Source organism: Gastrolobium bilobum, unplaced genomic scaffold (assembly GCF_033153095.1).
Source record: "Gastrolobium bilobum isolate Gb01-03AN ecotype WA unplaced genomic scaffold, APGP_CSIRO_Gbil_v1 utg6313, whole genome shotgun sequence".
In the NCBI taxonomy this organism is placed as follows: Eukaryota; Viridiplantae; Streptophyta; class Magnoliopsida; order Fabales; family Fabaceae; genus Gastrolobium; species Gastrolobium bilobum.
The window spans coordinates 228,585-246,903 of NW_026897533.1; the positions used below are offsets into that span (position 1 = coordinate 228,585).

General features: G+C 34.8%; 1 protein-coding gene across 3 annotated transcripts; it reads right to left on the reverse strand.

Moving 5' to 3' along the window:
- Positions 1-991: 991 nt before the first annotated feature.
- On the reverse strand, positions 992-14,156 carry LOC133307750 (chloride channel protein CLC-c-like). 3 transcript variants are annotated; one of them, XM_061508300.1, is made up of 8 exons: positions 14,001-14,156; positions 13,118-13,352; positions 11,569-11,769; positions 5,891-6,068; positions 4,469-4,731; positions 3,142-3,411; positions 1,873-3,001; positions 992-1,510 (listed from the first exon to the last, which is right to left on the reverse strand). In XM_061508300.1, the coding sequence occupies exons 2-8, from the start codon at positions 13,333-13,335 to the stop codon at positions 1,415-1,417; spliced, it is 2,355 nt and encodes a 784-aa protein (XP_061364284.1). In that variant the 5' UTR covers positions 13,336-13,352; positions 14,001-14,156; the 3' UTR covers positions 992-1,414. The 3 variants fall into 3 exon arrangements, with proteins under 3 accessions (XP_061364284.1, XP_061364283.1, XP_061364285.1); XM_061508299.1 differs by lacking the exon at positions 14,001-14,156 and adding an exon at positions 13,451-13,992; XM_061508301.1 differs by lacking the exon at positions 14,001-14,156 and adding an exon at positions 13,465-13,499.
- Positions 14,157-18,319: the final 4,163 nt, after the last annotated feature.

An 18,319-nucleotide genomic window follows, 5' to 3' on the forward strand; every position in this document is an offset into this window, starting at 1 on the left:
ACATTAAAACTTCTTTGTTAGTCATCGATTTAATCTTATTAATTTATAAAATTTATGTTGTTCTTCAGATCTAAAAACTTGTTGTGATTTTTCAACCCATTGACACTGGTAATTTGATAGAAACTGATTCAGAAGGAGAAAATTTATATTACAATAATAAAAACAGAGACTAATGTATATTGACGATGATTTCAAATGATGTGGTAATTGATTTCAAATGCTTCTGCGCCGTTCACCTGGGCAGAGATTAACGATAAAGGGAAAAAATTGGTATATGGAAGAGGAAGAGAGAAAGGGGAGGAGAGAGAGAAAAGGTATGGGAGAAAGTGAGAAGAAAGAAAGGGAAAAAAAAGGTTTATTTTATATCACAAATATGGATCGTTGGATGAGATGGTAATCGAACGGTAACGAAAGGGGTAGGCAAAAGTAGGTAAAATAGGAGTAGGCACAATAACCTATCCCATTAAAAAATAACATCTGACCTTTACATATCAAACTATATTATCTTAATTAGTCAACTAATAGAGTGATATCAATCAATTATGCTTGGTATCAATTAGGAGAAAAATACTTAAAATCAATATAAATTAATTTTGTTACAAATCAATTAGGTTTAGGCTAACATCAATCAGTTGTGATTGATATTAATTAAGATTATTATCATTTATTATCCTTACTGTTTTATTGTATTATTTTTATTATAAAAGACCATGTGGTGAAATGAAATAAACAACTAGAAGCCTCGTAAAAAAGAAAAATTAATTGATAAAGTGTGTATTGATTTATATCAAGTCAAAGCACACTTGCATGAGGAGGCATTTTAGATTTTTGAAATGTTGTATACTTGTATTCATGACAATAGGGTAATAGTGGTATTTTATGATTCAAACATTGTGAAAAACAGCGCAACCTGAAGCTATAAAGCTCCACAATAAAAATGATAGCAAAGGGTCAGATTCATTGTGCTGAATCTATAGTAAATAGCCTTATCTTGTATTCACAACACACTACATTTGCCTCATTAACCATTAACAATATTGTACAAAGAAGAGCACTGAACAATAAGTTTGAAAACTTCATTCAAAAAAATCAAACAAACAACATGAACAATAGGTCTTTATTAACCGTGTACTCCAACACTAATTAGTGTTGACTGGTTTCTGTGTTTCAAAAGTGTCTATTTGAAGGTATCAACTTGACCTCATGAAATAGAGATTAACAATCCATATATCGACACAGTTCCTAAATAAGGCGCCAAAACTATGCAGCAGCAGCTGCATCTTAAGCTCAATTTTTGCTTCGAGGGTTTTGTGAATAATTATTGCACTCAACTGTACATAAAACTTTGATCACCTGCAGCTAATGAATGCAACACTTCAATGCAGAAGAAAGAATTATTTTTCACTGGGATCCCTCAGTGTCCTTTGTGAGGCTTGATATCAGGGTATAGTCCCAAAACATGCTCAGGCATAAAATCATGGCGTGTCAGAATCCCAACAATTGGAGGTCTCTGTAACATGTAGAGAAATTGTTAGCATAATTTGCAGCAATATAAGTTGTAAATCTGTCATATCTATTATGGAATCGTCAAAGCAAAGAAAAGTGAAACTGTAATGTGTACATGGCCACCGAATGCAATTAGGGCAAACTTCAGTGCACAAAGCTCCCTGACTTGCAAAGATAAAGACGAGAGTCTATTGTATGCAGCCTTATCCTTACAATTTTGGATAAAGACTATTTTCCAGACTCAAACCCGTGACATTCCGATCACAAGGAATAACCTTACCACAGCCATAGAATGCAAATAATAGCCCGAAAATTCCACTAAAGAAGTACAACATTCTTTGTGAGGAAAAAGAAAAAATATCATACCTCTTGGCTCTTTGGAACAACACACATGTGCCTGAGTCCAAGTTGGCGGAAAAGAATAGCAGCTTTGGCAAGTGACATTGTCTCAACCACAGTGTATGGGGATGCATTAGTTATGGGATGGAGATCAACATACATATCCATCTCTTCCTCTTCGATATCTAGATCCTCTAGTTTGATTCCCTTCCCTAATCCTGCCTTTGCAAAATCTAATGCAGATAATCTTTGGTAGATGCTCTGAGCCGCGAAGACCCTATCTCTTGAAAAGTTCTTCCCCTTGAGCAACACTAGCAAATGAGACCTCAGTACTAGTCCACACAACTCTGGTGCATCTGAGAAAGGTGGTTCATCAATGACAGGAAAGCCATTATGTCCTGTAGTATCCAAAGCATGTAATATATTCGCCACCCTTTCAATGCCAGAAAAGGTTACTAATGGACCAGAGACAACATCACGTGCAACTAGGTTCCTCATGTAAGGTTCTGCATGAGCCTCCAAATAAGGAAGTCCTTTGATCTTCAGTATTTGATCATAGACACCCTTGTTGAAGCTATCACCCACTGTTTTTGAGACTAATAAGACCAACATCACAAGTGGAAGTAACAAGAGATCATTGGTGAGCTCAAGCAATATAACACAAAGGGAGACTGTCATTCTCATGGTGCCACCAAGGAACGAGGCAGCTCCAAGGAGGGCAAAGAGTCCTGTGTCAAGTTTGGCAATCGGTTCGAAGAGCCTCCCGATAAGACGGCCATAGGCAGCCCCAGCAAGTATCACAGGAATGAAAAGCCCAGATGGAATAGCAATACCATAAGTGATTATCCCAAGAAAGTAAATAGTAACAAAGTAGATAAACAAACTTGAAATATGAAACTCTTTGGTTATCCTGGAGCTGAATAGATTCCGAATAGCATCATCATTGGTGTTTAGAAAGAGAGAAGCAAGATCATTATAGTGGCCTGGTGGACATTGAAAGATTTTATAATCTCCAGACTCATCAGCAGAGGGACATTTCACTGTCTGATCACCAGGGCAAGGGATACAGTTTGCAACCCATGGTAGGAAATAAAAACAACATGAGGTCAAAAGAGCAATTGCGATAACAAGAGACATTTTGAAAGCTGGACCTTTTCTGCAGCAACAAGAATTAAAAAAAGAAGAAGATGTTATAAGTTACATTGTTGATACATTAGACTATAACACAAGTAATGGTGATTTAGAAAACAGCAAGTAAATGCCTAAGAACTATTTAACTTGAACTTGAGAACATACTCATTGATGAAGCTATATGTACGAACAACCTTATCCACAAGGTGATTATATATGCTTCCAAGAACGCCAGCAATTGCTCCCAAGATTAGAGCTGCTAATACATCAGCAACACTATATGTTACCTTGGCTGAGCTCACATCATACATTATAAGACCACCTTCCCCAAATAGTCCACATTTCCCTGTGGCACAAAGCTGAATTGCAGCTCTTAAAACAATAGCAACCACTGCGGTCGTGAAAAATGTCCTCCAGAGAAGAGCACTCCGCCACCTAAGGTATGCCCCACAAAAAATAAACTCAGTTTTCCAAAACAGCCACAATTTACAGATACACATCTGATAGCAAAAGTAAGCTTCACATATTTAGCACAAACTATATCCTCTATCTTGTCATGCAGTTAAAATCATATATTAAAACCAGAAAACATGAAGCAAAGTTTTTTTTTATAAATCTTTCCCCTAAAAGGTGTATATCCTTTATTCATAGCTTAGACATTTGAGAGTGCCAAAGCCATAAAATACAAAATATATTATGTAGACATCATGTTCCATTTGTCCACGGGAAAGAAACAGAAATCTTAATATCACCATTCCAGACAATGACCATGTTAAGCATTAGAAAAACTGGTAATTCTAGAATGCTTAAAATACTGTCTGCTTTATAGGCCTGGGAAAGAACCTTTCTGTCCATCAGTATTCTTTTGCTAACCAGCAAGCTCTCCACAATAAATGAATGTACATAAGTGATAAAGTTATAGTTCCAGGCTTCAAGCATTTAAGTTTCATCGCTTCGTTATAGACTTTAGATTCTGATTAATCTTGAATCAGAGTGAGATATCCAATTATTTCATCCTAATTGTCACAAATTACTAAATATAACTAAGTTATTTATGAATTCACTGACCATTCTACCAATTCAACTTTTATTTAATACACTAATGTCAACTCTATATGATAGCCAGTTAGCTACCTGCTTTTTTTCAATTTTAATTCTATAAGACAGAATATTAATTTTCATGCTATTTAATTCTGACATTTTAGCATGTTACTCTCTTTGCAAATTATTGATCACACATTCGCGATTATCTATCACTACTCATGTCATTTTACTGCTTTTTTTTTTTACTCCTACATGTTTACTTCCAAAGCTAACTAAATCCCAGCTTTTTATTAACATCTTATACAGTACCTTACAAAATAATATTAGCTGCTGCTAACAAGAAGGTTGGAGATTGGTAGGGAAATTTTTTCAACCAGAATTACAAATTTACAATCTACAGTTACCATCAAGTTGAGAGAAAAAGAGTAATTTTAGCAGAAGTAGATACCATGAAGCGGCCTCTTCAAGGGCAAAGAGAACACCACCAACTGGAGCACGAAAAGCAGCGGCAACTCCAGCAGCAGCACCACAAGTAATCATGTCTCGCCGGTCTCGGTCATTTTTGAAATACTTAAGCCATTTGCAAGTCAAGCCATACTTGCGAGATCCACCCTGCCCCAGTAAAGAAGCTATGCATGCACCTGTATGCACCATAGGTCCTTCTTTGCCCACCACAAATCCAGCAGAAACTCCAAAGATGGAACCAAAAATCTGTAACAGTTGAAATCATTGGTTACACACAGAAATTCAATATTCCCCAAGAAGTAAACGATTGCATTTTCTTCTTACACCAAAAAAAAAAAATCATTGAATTTATTAGGAATGAATACACTAAGTGTTGCAAAGATTAAATGTTGAGGTGTATGAGTGAAAATAAAAGAATAGATAAGGTCAAGAATGAATGTATTAGAGAGAAAGTTAGAGACGAGTAGTACTTATTGAGGAAAAGATGACAAACATTCACATAAGATGGTTTGGCCAAGTGAGAAATCCTAAGTTGATCATATGGAGGATAGCCCAATAAACCGAGTAGAAGAAGACTGAGGAAAATTCTAAGAGAAACCATAATACAAAGACCTAGGCATAAATGATCTTTTTGAAAACTTGGTTTTTAACATAACAGAATGGCGTGTTTGATCCAAGTAACTGACTCCACCTTGTGGGAAAAAGGCTTTTTTTGTTATTGTTGTTGTATTTTCTGATGAAATCCTAACAACATTTTCAACATATCTAAATATGAGAAATTTCTTATCAACTAAAACCTCAGAGACAGTAGCTTATATCAGTGTAAGGAAGAATTTTCCTTTGAATTTGATATGCAATTTGTCATAGTTAATCTACTTTTATTCCATACCAGAATTGGTTGAGGATCCAACTTTTGAGTATTCAGTCATAGAAGCTGATACCACGTCAAGAAACAAATTCAGCCAGAAGTATAAGATTTAAGACTAGGCACTGGAATAGGTTTTATCTCTAAGATATTGTTAAAGCTAGGTCAATCTTTTCCATATTATTTTGCAGAAGTTAAAAGATGAAAACGTAGAAAAAGATGTATAAGATACACCAAACACATCACAATAGTATATATTCATTCAATAGCATACGTGGAATAGTTAAGAAGTTATTTTAACTTTTCTTTGTAATATCCCCAGCATCAAACTCTTTCTAAGAAAAAAATACAATAAAAAGCTTATTCAGAAGATAATATTCACTTTGCACTGAAATTCTTTTATCCGAAACAAAACACTGATAATTTGGCTAATTTTCAATTGTTAAATGAGTTATTCATCTTTTATATGTGTGTTTATGCAGGAAGTCTAAAGAATGAGAGAGGAAGGAGACTTGACTCTACTATTGTAGTATTATCTACCTTCACAAAAAGGGTGCTTGGAGCGAGTATAGAGTGACCATCAATGCCGTTGAGATATGCTTTAACCTCTGGAATGCCAGAACCTGCTGCTGCTGGAGCAATGAAAGCACAGAGTGCTCCAGCTGCTGCTGCTAAAAACATGTTGAGACCAGCATATGCTAAAAAAGCCTCAAGATATCTGTACTGGAACTACTACTCTGTGAGAACATATGAAAAGTAATGGGAACAGTAAACCATTACACATAATTCTTTTGTGGTTCAAGATCCAAAATAACTTCTACAAGGATGTGTTCATTAAATTGGTAAAACTAAGATAGAAAACACAAAAGGTTACATGCTATAATTACAAAGATAGATGTAGTTGGATCTTAAATATGTCAATTCCGTCTCCTACACAAAGAAAGACTAATTGAAAAAGAGTAGCCGCAACTCACAATACATTTTTTGCATATTTTTAAAGACAATAGATCCATTTAAGTTCGTAAACTAATGGCACATGGTTTACAAACCAATAATTGGGAATAAATCATTTCCTAGATTTTTCAATAATTCGTTTTGACAAATGAAAAGAAGAGCCAAAAGCATATGAGAAGTATTAGATATTATGTGATATGTACCTTTCGGGAAGGGGGGAAGGAATGAAAACTGTTGTAAATAATAGTTTAGAATAGTAGTATAGAAGTCTCACATCATGTATATCTCTTTGTATTTTCTTTCTTTTGAGTTATATAATAGACTCTCCGCTGTGTAGTTAAAGACACACGGATTACTTATAAATCTTCTTGTTCTTGATATTCAACATGGTATCAGAGCCTCACAAGATCCGCATCTTTCCGGTAGACCCACTGTCTACCAAGTAAAAATCTTCCTGGAAACTGTCACCATCGTCAGTTTCCGGCCACCGTCTGCCACCACCGTCCTCCACCGGAAAAATTTTCCGACGCCCGTTTTGATCAAAAAGTACATCAACGGACTCAGAAGAAGCCGATCTACCCAACGCCGCAAGACCCACCGTCATCAGAGGTTGCCAGCGTCGTGGACCACCATTTGACCGCCACCACCGATCACTTTTTAGGCACTTTTTCCGGCGAGCCACCCATAGTTGTGATCGTCACAAAGAGGCGGTTCTTTCCGTCCAAGGCCCGCTCCTAAATTCCCACTGAAGCATTTCTCCTCTTTCCATTATTGTTCACGACATCTTTGTTTCAGCGAATTGTTCTTGATCCATGGCTTATTCTAGCTCATTTATCTTTCCTCAAGATATTTCTCGGCTCACGATCACTGGTTCCACTGCCGCCACTGTTGTACATACAGGTAATAGCGTTGCTGGTTTCACTCAAAGTTCATCATTTAGTTATTGGGTTCTTGATTCTGGTGCCTTTGATCATATTTCTGGTAATAAATCTTTGTTTTCCTCTCTTTCTACCTCTGGTTATTTGTCTGTTGTCACTATGGCTAATGGTTCCCAGGTTCAGTCTCATGGGATTGGAACAGTACATATCTTTCTCTCCATTACTATTGATAATGTGCTCTATGTCCCTGGTTCACCCTTTAATCTCCTTTCCATTAGCCGTTTAATACGTTCTCTTGATTGTCTCATTTCTTTTACCCAAAATTCTGTTGTTTTACAGGATCGAAATTCGGGGAGGACAATTGGCGGCGGATTTGAGTCCAATGGCCTTTACCTGCTCTCCAGCTCCTCTCATGCTCATTCTGTATTAGATTCTCCACTCACTATTTACACTCAGTTGGGTCATCCTAGTCTTACAAAGCTCCAGAAGATGGTACCACGTTTGTCCAAGCTGTCTACTTTGCAATGTGAATCATGTCAATTCGGGAAACATACTCGCAGTTCTTTTCCTAATAGAGTCAATCGTTGTGCCTCCTCTCCTTTTAGTTTGGTTCACTCTGATGTTTGGGGACCCAGTCGTACTGAATCAACTCGGGGTTATAGATATTTTGTTACCTTTATTGACGATTATTCTCGAAACACTTGGTTATTTTTACTGAAAAACCGCCCTGAGTTGTTCTCCATATTTCAGAAGTTTTATCATGAAATTCTTACTCAATTTGGTATTCCTATCCGCACTTTTCGTAGTGATAATGCTCGTGAGTATCTGTCTCAACCATTTCAATCATTCATGGCATCTCACGGCATTCTTCACCACACATCATGTGCACATACCCCCCAACAAAACGGGGTTGCTGAAAGAAAAAATCGTCATCTTATTGAAACAGCTCGGACACTCTTAACTCATGGGAATGTTCCTACCAGTTTTGGGGTGATGCTGTTCTCACCGCATGCTATCTCATTAATCGCATGTCTTCCTCTGTCCTTGGTAACCAGGTACCATACTCTATCTTGTTTCCTCATCAGCCTTTACATTTCTTACCCCTTCGTATTTTTGGTTCTACTTGTTTTGTCCATGAACTCGATCCCAATTGTGACAAGTTGTCTGCCAAATCCCACAAATGTGTGTTCCTCGATTACACCCGGACACAAAAAGGTTATCGATGTTACTCTCCCAGTCTCCATCGCTCTTTTGTCTCGGCGGATGTTACTTTCTTTGAGTCTGTGCCATTTTTTGGCTCCACCTCCGTTCCCGATGACTCTGTTGATACTCAGTTACCTATACCCTTTGTTCCAATTCAATATGTTCCGGCACCAGATTCCACACCACCACCGCCTGCACCAGATTCCACACCACCAACGCCTACTGTCACTTCTCCATATGTCCCAACACTAGATCCTCCTCTCCAGGTTTATCACCGTCGGTCACATCCACCCATACCCCAAGACATTGATGAGGTTCCTATGGACTCAGATCTGCCGTCATCAACTCCTGCGGTTTCGGTCCCGCCCTCCGACATTGACCTACCCATTGCTCTCCGAAAAGGTACTCGTAATATTCGTCCTCCACCCAGGTATTCAATAAATATGAGTTATCATCGCCTTTCTCCATCACATTTTGCTTGTCTTTCTTCTTTGTCTTCTGTATTTGTTCCTAAGACTACAAGTGAGGCATTATCCCATCCCGGATGGCGACAGGCTATGATTGACGAGATGTGTGCACTTCATGGCAGTGGTACTTGGGATCTGGTTCCTCTTCCCTCCGGAAAATCTGCTGTTGGATGTAGATGGATATTTACTGTCAAGGTTGGTCCTAATGGACAGGTGGATCGTCTCAAAGCACGTTTGGTGGCCAAGGGATATACTCAGGTATTTGGTGAAGATTATGGGGATACATTTTCCCCTGTGGCAAAAATGGCGTCTGTTCGCCTCTTTATTACTATGGCTGCTATTCGTCACTGGCCGCTTTATCAATTGGATGTCAAAAATGCTTTCCTCAATGGTGATCTTGCGGAAGAAGTTTATATGGAGCAACCTCCTGGATTTGTTGCTCAGGGGGAGTCCAGTCTAGTTTGTCGACTCCGCAAATCTTTGTGTGGTCTCAAACAGTCTCCACGAGCTTGGTTTGAGAGGTTTAGCACCATTGTCCAGCAGTTTGGTATGACTCGGAGTGCGGCTGATCACTCAGTCTTTTATCGCCACTCAGACTCTGGATCTATTTATTTGATAGTATATGTTGATGACATTGTCATTACAGGTGATGACCATCAAGGCATTACTCAGTTAAAACAACATCTCAGTCATCATTTTCAGACAAAGGATCTCGGAAGACTACGATATTTCTTGGGAATTGAAGTGGCTCAATCCAAGGATGGTATTGTGATATCCCAGAGGAAATATGCTATGGACATTCTAGAGACAGCTTTGTTGAATGCTAAGCCCGTCGATACCCCCATGGATCCAAATGTCAAGCTTATGCCAAATCAGGGGGAGTTATTTTCAGATCCAGAAAGGTATAGAAGATTGGTTGGGAAGCTGAACTATCTGACAGTTACTCGACCAGACATCTCATTTGCAGTCAGTGTAGTAAGTCAGTTCTTGAATTCTCCTTGTGAAGATCATTGGAATGCAGTGATCCGTATCCTCATGTACATCAAGAATGCTCCAGGTAAAGGTCTCCTCTATAAAAACAAAGGTCATACCAGAGTTGAGGGATACTCAGATGCTGATTGGGAGGTTCCCCCAGTGATAGAAGATCCACATCTGGGTATTGTGTATTCCTTGGAGGTAACTTGGTTTCTTGGAAAAGCAAGAAACAAAGTGTAGTTGCCAGATTAAGTGCTGAAGCAGAATATCGCTCCATGGCCACAACCACCTGTGAACTTATCTGGTTAAAACAACTATTGAAGGAACTCAAATTTGGAGACATTGGCACAACATCTCTCATTTGCGATAATCAAGCTGCTTTACATATTGCTTCCAATCCAGTGTTTCATGAAAGGACCAAACACATTGAGATAGACTGTCATTTTGTTAGAGAAAAAGTTCTCTCTGGAGATATAGTCACTAGTTTTGTTAACTCAACTGATCAATTAGCTGATGTTTTCACTAAGTATTTGAGAGGGCCTAGGATAGATCACTTATGTAACAAGCTTGGTGCATATGATTTATATGCTCCAGCTTGAGGGGGAGTGTTGTAAATAATAGTTTAGAATAGAAGTATAGAAGTACCACATCATGTATATCTCTTTGTATTTTCTTTCTTTTGAGTTATATAATAGACTCTCCGCTGTGTAGTTAAGACACACGGATTACTTATAAATCTTCTTGTTCTTGATATTCAACAAAAACCATATATATCACATGTTTTTGTTTTCTGGCTATGATGTAGAGAGTTGATTAACTGATGGAGGATCAAATGATGAAATAATTCAATAGTCGTATTATAAGCACACTAAAGATTAAGTTGTTAAGTGAATGTCATATTAATGATTTTATATATTATATCTCTAACACATTCCCTCACGCAAACCCTCTAGTTTGAAATATGGATAATGCACAGGCTTATTTTTTAATTTGTAACTTGCTATTCTCTTACCTAGCGGGCACAAATTTACCTGCATGGAAAGGATGATTCATTCGGATCGACATGAGAGTCCAACCACATTGTATTGCCAGAACCCATGTTGTATATTTGAAAGAGGTTGACCTCCTTGCTTCTGTCATGTTACAATAATTTACCTTGATCTGATTTTTTAACTTACTTCTTATTTTTACTAGAAATTGGGGTGGTGGGGGTCAAATTTGTAATCACTTAGTCACGAAGGCTCTCATATTATATTATGCGCCAATTTAACCTAAAAGTTTAAGTTGTTACGTGAAGGTTTTATTGAGTGTTTTATATATATTATATCTTTAATATGAAACAAATCTTTTTTTTTTATTAACCACAGGTATCTTCCACAGGAGGTAATCCTGTTGTCGGGGTGGGTCCAGGATTAAGGTTTTATACCCCTCCCAAAGATGGTACTGAGGATGATTGAACACATTAAACAAATCTTTAACAAAAAAAAAAGTTATTAACAGCACAACTAGCATCTGACAAAAAAATATAGACTAAACATCATTAATTGTTAAGCATATGCATCTAGTTGGAGCAGTGATAAGGTTGCTCCTTTATGAATGAAAGATCACGGGTTCGAATCCAGGAAATAACCTCTTTGCAAATATACAAGTATAAAACTGAATACAAGCTACCCGGGGTTTAATAGGGATTGGTTTTTTTTTTTCTTTTTATGCATCAGGTTGGAGATCAGCGCAAGCTTACCTTTGCTTAGACATGAGACTGGTTGTCAGAAGCAGCTTGAAACCAGCTATGTTCTCAACTGCTAGTGTATTAAAGACGCCAACCAGTCCAGTACCTAATCCAATGAGAAGAGCAAATGCCCACTTGAGTATCACATACTGGAATATCTGAACCTTCTTCCGGGACCTCCAATCCTGCTTAAATATTTCATTTTCAAAAATCCTGAAATTACAGAATAAGTATTCTTGCATCATCACTCTTTCCATCAGAAATGGATATGCCGATACAGTCAAAACAATTCCAGAGTTCTTGTTATTAGTAATTTTGATTAGTGGTTACAAAATCATATCCCTTTAAATCCTCAAGCAATGAAATTTGAGACATTGGCATCCATTGAAATTCTGAGCATGTTTGCTTTATTTATTCACTTGAATGCATGGAAGATCCATGCAGAAGGTTGCTAGTTATATGTACCATGAATTTGCAGAACTAATTTGGTAAGCTACAAGATAAAAGTTATTGTTTGGCAATCTATAAGGTTTATAAACAAAGACATTCTAGGCAGCATAAATATTAGAAACAATTGATGCTAAGTGGTCAAAGTTATGATGTTCTAAATTTGTAGAAATTAAAAAAAAAAATAGAAATGGACCCTGACATCCATAGGGAGGTAAAACTGTAAATAATGTAAAAGTTAACAAACTACTCTATGATCACAAATGCAAGTCATTTTTTCCACATAAATTGGCATGCTACAAGGCTTTCACTCCTTGTCTTAATATTTCTTATCCTTTTTCCTTTCAAGAAAAGAAAATTAGAAGTGTCTCCTAATTTCTACTGTTTGCAGAAAACTAATTAAAAAACTACTACATATGTTTAAGAAAATTTACTAACAAAATCTCAGACAGACTGCACAAACGATGGAAGCACATCATGTAATGACAACAACGCATAATTGCAATCAGTAAACGTTACTAAAAGGAACCATATCAGAAGAGAACCATGACTGACTGGAAGGAAGTGGAAGAGTTGAAGGTTTGACGCTCAACGCAAACTTGTATGATGTACCTTAATTTTAAAGTGGCCAACTAAGATCAGATAATATGAGAACCATACAATCAAAAACCTTTTTTTTTTTTTTTTTGTGGTTTTGAAATACACCTACCACCAAGTTATAAAGTCTTTCAACTTTGATCTTCACCAAGTTATAAAGTGGCCAACTAAGAAAAGATCAGATAATATGAAAACCATACAATCAAAAACCTTTTTTTTTTTTTTGTGTGTGTGGTTTTGAAATACACCTACCACCAAGTTATAAACATAACTATGTAAAACAAACAATGAATGAAATATAGAAACAATAAGCAGTTTGCAGGACAACAAACTCCCCATCAGTTGTCTCTTAATGTGTGCATAAACTACCAATCCCCTCACACCCCACAGAGAAAAAAGAGAGTAACAAAAGTGATAAAAGTAACAAAATCCTTGCAACCATATAAGTGAACTCTAATAACATCAGTTTTGCAAGATAAAATTATCTGGTGTCCAAAAATAAATGCAGATTGCTTACTCATAGTCAAGGCTTTCAATAGGGCTGAGGTTGGCACCAACTATAGCAATCTGGGAGGTGGTGTTAGTCCTCTTCACAAGAAGTGGCTGTGAATATGTCATGTTTCTCTCAGAAAACTCTGACCAGTACCTTCCAATTTCCTGATTCCCATCCAATGGAGCTTCGTTTTCTATATCTTGCACATTATCACCATGGTTTACATCATCTTCTTTATCCATCTTCGTAGCAATTTCACCTGTAAGTGTCACAGTAACCTAATTAACAGCAGATGTATTAACCAGAACTGCGCAAACACAACCACACCCTATGAATGTGATCAAAGGCCCGTGGAACCTTCAACACTCAACACTAAAAACAGAGTTATCAACTGGTATACTTCAAGCCACTGGTATTCTGCAAAATTTTGGATCAGCATACAAATTGAAAATAATACTAGTAAATATATGGATTCTGAGATGGATAAGTGCTAACTGATAACATGAGAAAAGTTGAACAAGGATGGGAAAATTTCCCATTAACTCAAGGAAGTAAGCTAGTTCCTCTGGCATATGGGAAGAAAAAAAATTGACAAGTGTAAAAGCTTTATAACAATGCAAGAAACTAAGAGGGTCATGAAATCCGTTTATGAATACAATCCAAACTCGAGTTGTTAGCATCAAATAAAAAAAAAATGATATTATCATAAAAAAGGAATCATAGCAAAAAAAATTCCCAACACAGACTAGTGGCTGCAAATCCTGAATATACCCAAATGCAAATAAATCATGACAATTTAAAAAAATATAAAATAAAGAACATTCTGGGCAAGATGCAATCATTAAGAGTTTCAGCTTTTGATCTCAAAAACTGAAATGAAAGAAACATAAGAGCTTGAGGTTCTCACAGTAATCAATAATGCTTCTGCAGTGTCAAAACTCTCAAAATAGGTTGAAGGAACTATGATACAAGAAGCCAAAGCACATCAACAATTCATTACAAAACAATGACACACACGAGAAGTCAAAACACTTGTTTCTCTTTATTTGTAGCTTGATTCAGGGAACAAGCAACCATAAGGTAAGGGAAAGAAAATAAAGATATTTGACTTATCTAAGGAAAATAAATAAAATTAAAATTGTTGTTTTTAGCAACAGGAACAAATTTGTGATCCACAAATTGGCAAAAAGGGACCCGAAAATAATTGAATATATATATATATATATATATATATATATATATATATATATATATATATATATATATATATATATATATAAAATTACTTCTCTGATGACTTTCTCTCCTACATACCCTTTAACAATTGTGCCACTTTTTATTTTATTTTTATTTTTTTTCAGATAATGGAGCTCACAAATTTGTCTCTATGACATGGGATAACTTCTTTAATATGAGATTAATAAAACACACATATATATATAGCTAGGATTCTTTGACACCAATGTTTGACACCTTATATGATAGTTATTAGATCAAAAAAGTGTTTGACACCTCATCTGAAAGTCATTAGATCAAAAAAGATCAGCGATTATGATTTGTAAGCATGTAACACTATTGATCTTTTTTAACCTAACGACTCTTAGATTAAGTGTCAAACTTTAAATTTAACACCGGTATCAAATGATCCTCTATATATATATTTGAGTTTCATAATTGAGTTGTGCTTATCTTATCCTTATTTACGCATATATTCGTACTAAGCACTGTAAACGTGTCCAAGTCCAACACCAAGATATTTCTAATATATGAAAGGCAAGGAAAAATTACCCCAAAATAGTGATATCCCACCTTTTGTTCTCCGTGCCTATGGCCTATTAGATACCTACCCAATTTGATTGATCCCAACATGTTAAAGTTGCTTGAACTGAATTTGCATGTAACACATGGATATGTGACGGGTGGTGAAAGGGACCTTAGGTTAATCTGACATGGTACTAAAATAATATATAGTTATAAGCTTTATATTTACATGAAATAAAAAAAATACTTGATTAATTTTAAGATAAGCATTTTATGATCCATTCCTAAAAGATTAACAGTTTTTCTACAACTGTCATTAGCTTTCATGTGCATCTTCATTAAATAAAGAATTATAGATCTAATTTGCACATCATCAGCATTATAAATAAAGATCATGGAAGATTTGGGGTTTAAATTACTTTATATGAGATATGAATTTTTAAAAATTTGGATTTGTATAATTCACATGTTTTCTGGCTCTGTCTTTAACTTCACATGATGTTTATTTTGTTTAAAGCTAAATCTTAAAATAAAATAAAATTGAACTAACATTTAATTTTTTTTTTTTAAAGTGAATCCATGTTGCATCTTGCAGTATTAACTTGACAATGACCAAAACAACAGAATTTTCCACATTTGAATATGAAAGACAAGAAAATAAAAAATAGCACAAATTTTTAGGTGAATCTACCCCCTTTTTTTTCTTTTGTTGAGCCCTACACGTGAAGCTACCTGACCGGTGGATCCGTGCATTTGAATTTACACCCTGGAAAATGCGATGAGAGCATGGTGAGGGACCTTTTCCTAATCTTATATTATTTATTTATATTTTGGTTCCTTGTTTTAGTTATTTTAAGAGTTTAAGATGAGTTTCTTTCTTTTTTATTTAATATGGCTAAGACTTCTCGAGAATATTCATAGGAGAAGAAAGCAAACTCAATTTATACACGTAACTCAGAAGTTGGTTTTTGGAAGCAGATTTTTTTAAGTAATCTAAAGTGATGATGTCACTATTGCAAAATTGAATTGAGTATCTAAATGTGGATCATTCAAGTGTGCTAACATCAGCCTTTCAATAAATTCTGAAAGTTTTATAAGATAAACACAGCTTATGATAGAGAATTATGTTGTAACTTATTACTTGGCCATTTTTATTTGTAATAATAAAGTGTTTATATTAAAGTAAAATAAAATAAAATATAATTTACAGTATTTTTTACACAATTTTTTATTTTTGGTTCTAATGATAACTTTTGTTTTAATGAAGTTGACTCCTCTGACTCTTTATATCAGATATTAAATCAATCATATAGATTTGTTTTGTATTTTTATATGTAAACTATTTTTTATTTCATTCTCGTAAAACATAAAAAAAAATACAGTAATTATATTCAATTAATAAAAAACAATATTTCAGTTTTTCTGTATATTCTTTATTTTTGTTTCCTGTAACATTCAAAACCGTAGTGCCTTTATACAATTAATGTTTAAAATAACTTTCGGTTTTAAAGAAGTTGGCGCCAACTTTTTTAAAACCAAAAAATATTTTAATTTAATACTTAAACTATTTTAAATAACTTCATCCGTTCCATATTAATTCAGCCTCTAAGGTTGTGAGACTTGACTTTAATTTTAATTTATTACCAGACCTGATATTATAATATTTGCAATCCTAAGTTTTATGCTATAAAAGATTTATATGGAGGCACCCAGTGTGAGTTAAAATACTTTAATAATATAATATTTTTATGGATTTTACTAATGAGTGTTGAAAACATTTGTTTATAAAAATAAAAAATCAAGTATTAAATTCATTAAGAAACCAAAATATTTATTTTTATTTAGTATTTAATATTTCAATACTTAAGCAAACCCTACTTTTATTAGTAATGTTATTTTATAGGTCATTTTAAGTTTTGAGTTTTTACCACACAAAAAAAAAGGTTTTTGAGTTGAATATTTGAATAGAATAATCATCCGAGACATGATAGCAGTGGCTCACAAAACATAGAACGTGACTCAACAAAAACTATATATTGACAATTTTTTTTTATAAATTTACAAATTACATTATATCTGACAGGTAATACTCTACTCAAAAGTGTATTACCGGCTAGATATACTATAATTTATAAACAAAAAATTTATAAATATAATCTTTTTCATATATTATAGAGTAAAGAGAGAGAGAGAAAGGGAGCAAAATGACAATATTTTTTAGAAAGATGCTAGATAGGTAAAATTGATTTAGCATACTTGTCTGTAATTTGAACTCCTTCATTTATCTAGCAACTCCGATAAATTTAAGTAATTTTTTTAAATTAGAAGAAAAAATTTAAATTAGGGAAAAGCACGCCCTTGAAAAGACATAAAGTTTAACAAGATGTACTAATCTTCATCTGACAATTTTATTTTATTTTTTAACTAAGTAACATTTGTGTTATTTTTATTTGCTATTGCTATTGCTATGTTGTTTTGTTCTTGTCCTTCTTCCACGTGTTTTATTTGAAACTGGCAAAGCTTGCACCGTGGCCCATGAATGAGACAAAAGGACATTTATGGCGGGACTTTCTTGTCTTCCCTCAAAAGGAGATTCAAATTGTGATATGTGAACCAAAATTAATGGCTTCCTTCAAACATGCAAGGGGATAAGGGAAATAATTGATAAATATTGTCGATGAAAGGAGTAAATAAAACCTTATTTTTTTTAATTTTTTTTTTCTCTGTGGCGTTATTTTCATTTTCAAAATATTTATTTAAAATAAACATGTAATTAAAGTAATAAATAAGAGTTTACCATTAAGTATGTGTATCAAGGGAGGGACACTTATTACAGGATTTACAGCCAGTGGCGGACCTAGAAAAATTTCTTTATGTCCGCATATTTTGTTGCGAGGTTCAGGGACAGCGTCCCCAAAAATTTTTTTGTAAAGAAAGTTTACATAAACGCTTGAACCCACTCATAATCTAGTTGCTTCCATAACAAGCTGCAGGCAATAGTTTGACCAAAATTTTTTTTGTAAAAAAAGTTTAAATTAACGCTTGAACCCGCTCATAATCTAGTTGCTTCCATAACAAGCTGCAGACAATAGTTTAATCATCTCCGTACGTTGCTAACTAATATAAGAATAAATATTTTTTTTGGTCCCAAACAAAAAATTCGATCTTCACTTTAGTCCATTATAAAAAAAACATTAGTCACTTGGTCCCTATGAAATTCAAAGTGAACCCATTTTGGTCTTTTTGAGGGACTAATGTAGGTCTTTTTTGAATTTGTGAGGAACATGATTTTACCTAAATTGATCCACTTTGAATTTTTTAAGGACCTCGAGACTAATTCTTTTTTTGTAAAAGACTAAAATTGAGATCATATTTTTTGTTAGGAACTTAAAATAGTATTTACTTCTAATATAAATATTGAATCAAGAGAAAAATAAGTACCTGTAACAAAGAAAAATAAAAATA